The sequence below is a fragment of the Carlito syrichta genome, unplaced genomic scaffold, assembly GCF_000164805.1.
Source record: "Carlito syrichta isolate Samal-C Ts95f unplaced genomic scaffold, Tarsius_syrichta-2.0.1 Scaffold309283, whole genome shotgun sequence".
Taxonomy (NCBI): domain Eukaryota; kingdom Metazoa; phylum Chordata; class Mammalia; order Primates; family Tarsiidae; genus Carlito; species Carlito syrichta.
Genome location: NW_007253379.1, coordinates 78,581 through 79,108, shown reverse-complemented (window position 1 = coordinate 79,108; position 528 = coordinate 78,581). Strand labels below are relative to the sequence as shown.

The window sequence follows — 528 nt, the reverse complement described above, 5'->3', positions numbered from 1 at the left end:
GGAGGGCCAGGGCGCCCCAGACCCGCGTCCAGCACGTCCTGCAGCCTCAGTACTTTGCGAAGCTCGAGCTGGAGGAAAAACTGTCTGGAGGGAGGGGCAGGAAACGCGTCCCCAAGCTCCGGGGGGATCCTGCTTCCGCGGGGGAACCGTGCATGCTCCGGGGGCAGGGATCGTGCACGGCAGGAGGGTGGGGCGGGGGCAGTTCATGCATCTGCGGGGGGGTATGAACCTATGGGGGAGGGTCACGCACCCGCTGGGGAGCACGCGTGCGTGGGGAGTGGCATGCACCCAAGGGATCATGCGTCCGCGGGAGGGGACCATTCATCCACGGGGGCCTCATACACCCATGGGGGCAGCCCGCACCCGAGGGGATCGTGCCTCCGAGGGCCTCCATAGGGGCTGCGCGGGCGTGCTCCGCGGGCGAGGGTGGGGGAGTGAGGGTGGGGTGGGGCTCCGCCGGGCGTTCCCCGGCGCGCGGGGCTGGGCGCAGACCGGAGTGGGCCGCGCCCGGGCACGAGAGGCCTGTGC

General features: G+C 72.2%; 1 protein-coding gene across 1 annotated transcript in view; it reads right to left on the bottom strand.

Annotated features, from left to right (window-relative positions):
- The window catches only part of XKR5 (XK related 5), a 25,534-nt gene that overhangs the window by 24,940 nt on the left and 66 nt on the right, over nt 1-528 (bottom strand). The window contains exon 1 of the mRNA XM_008067075.1: nt 516-528. This exon is cut by the window's right edge and continues 66 nt beyond it. Within this exon, the coding sequence (XP_008065266.1) occupies nt 516-528 (13 nt within the window). The remainder of the gene's footprint in view (nt 1-515) is intronic.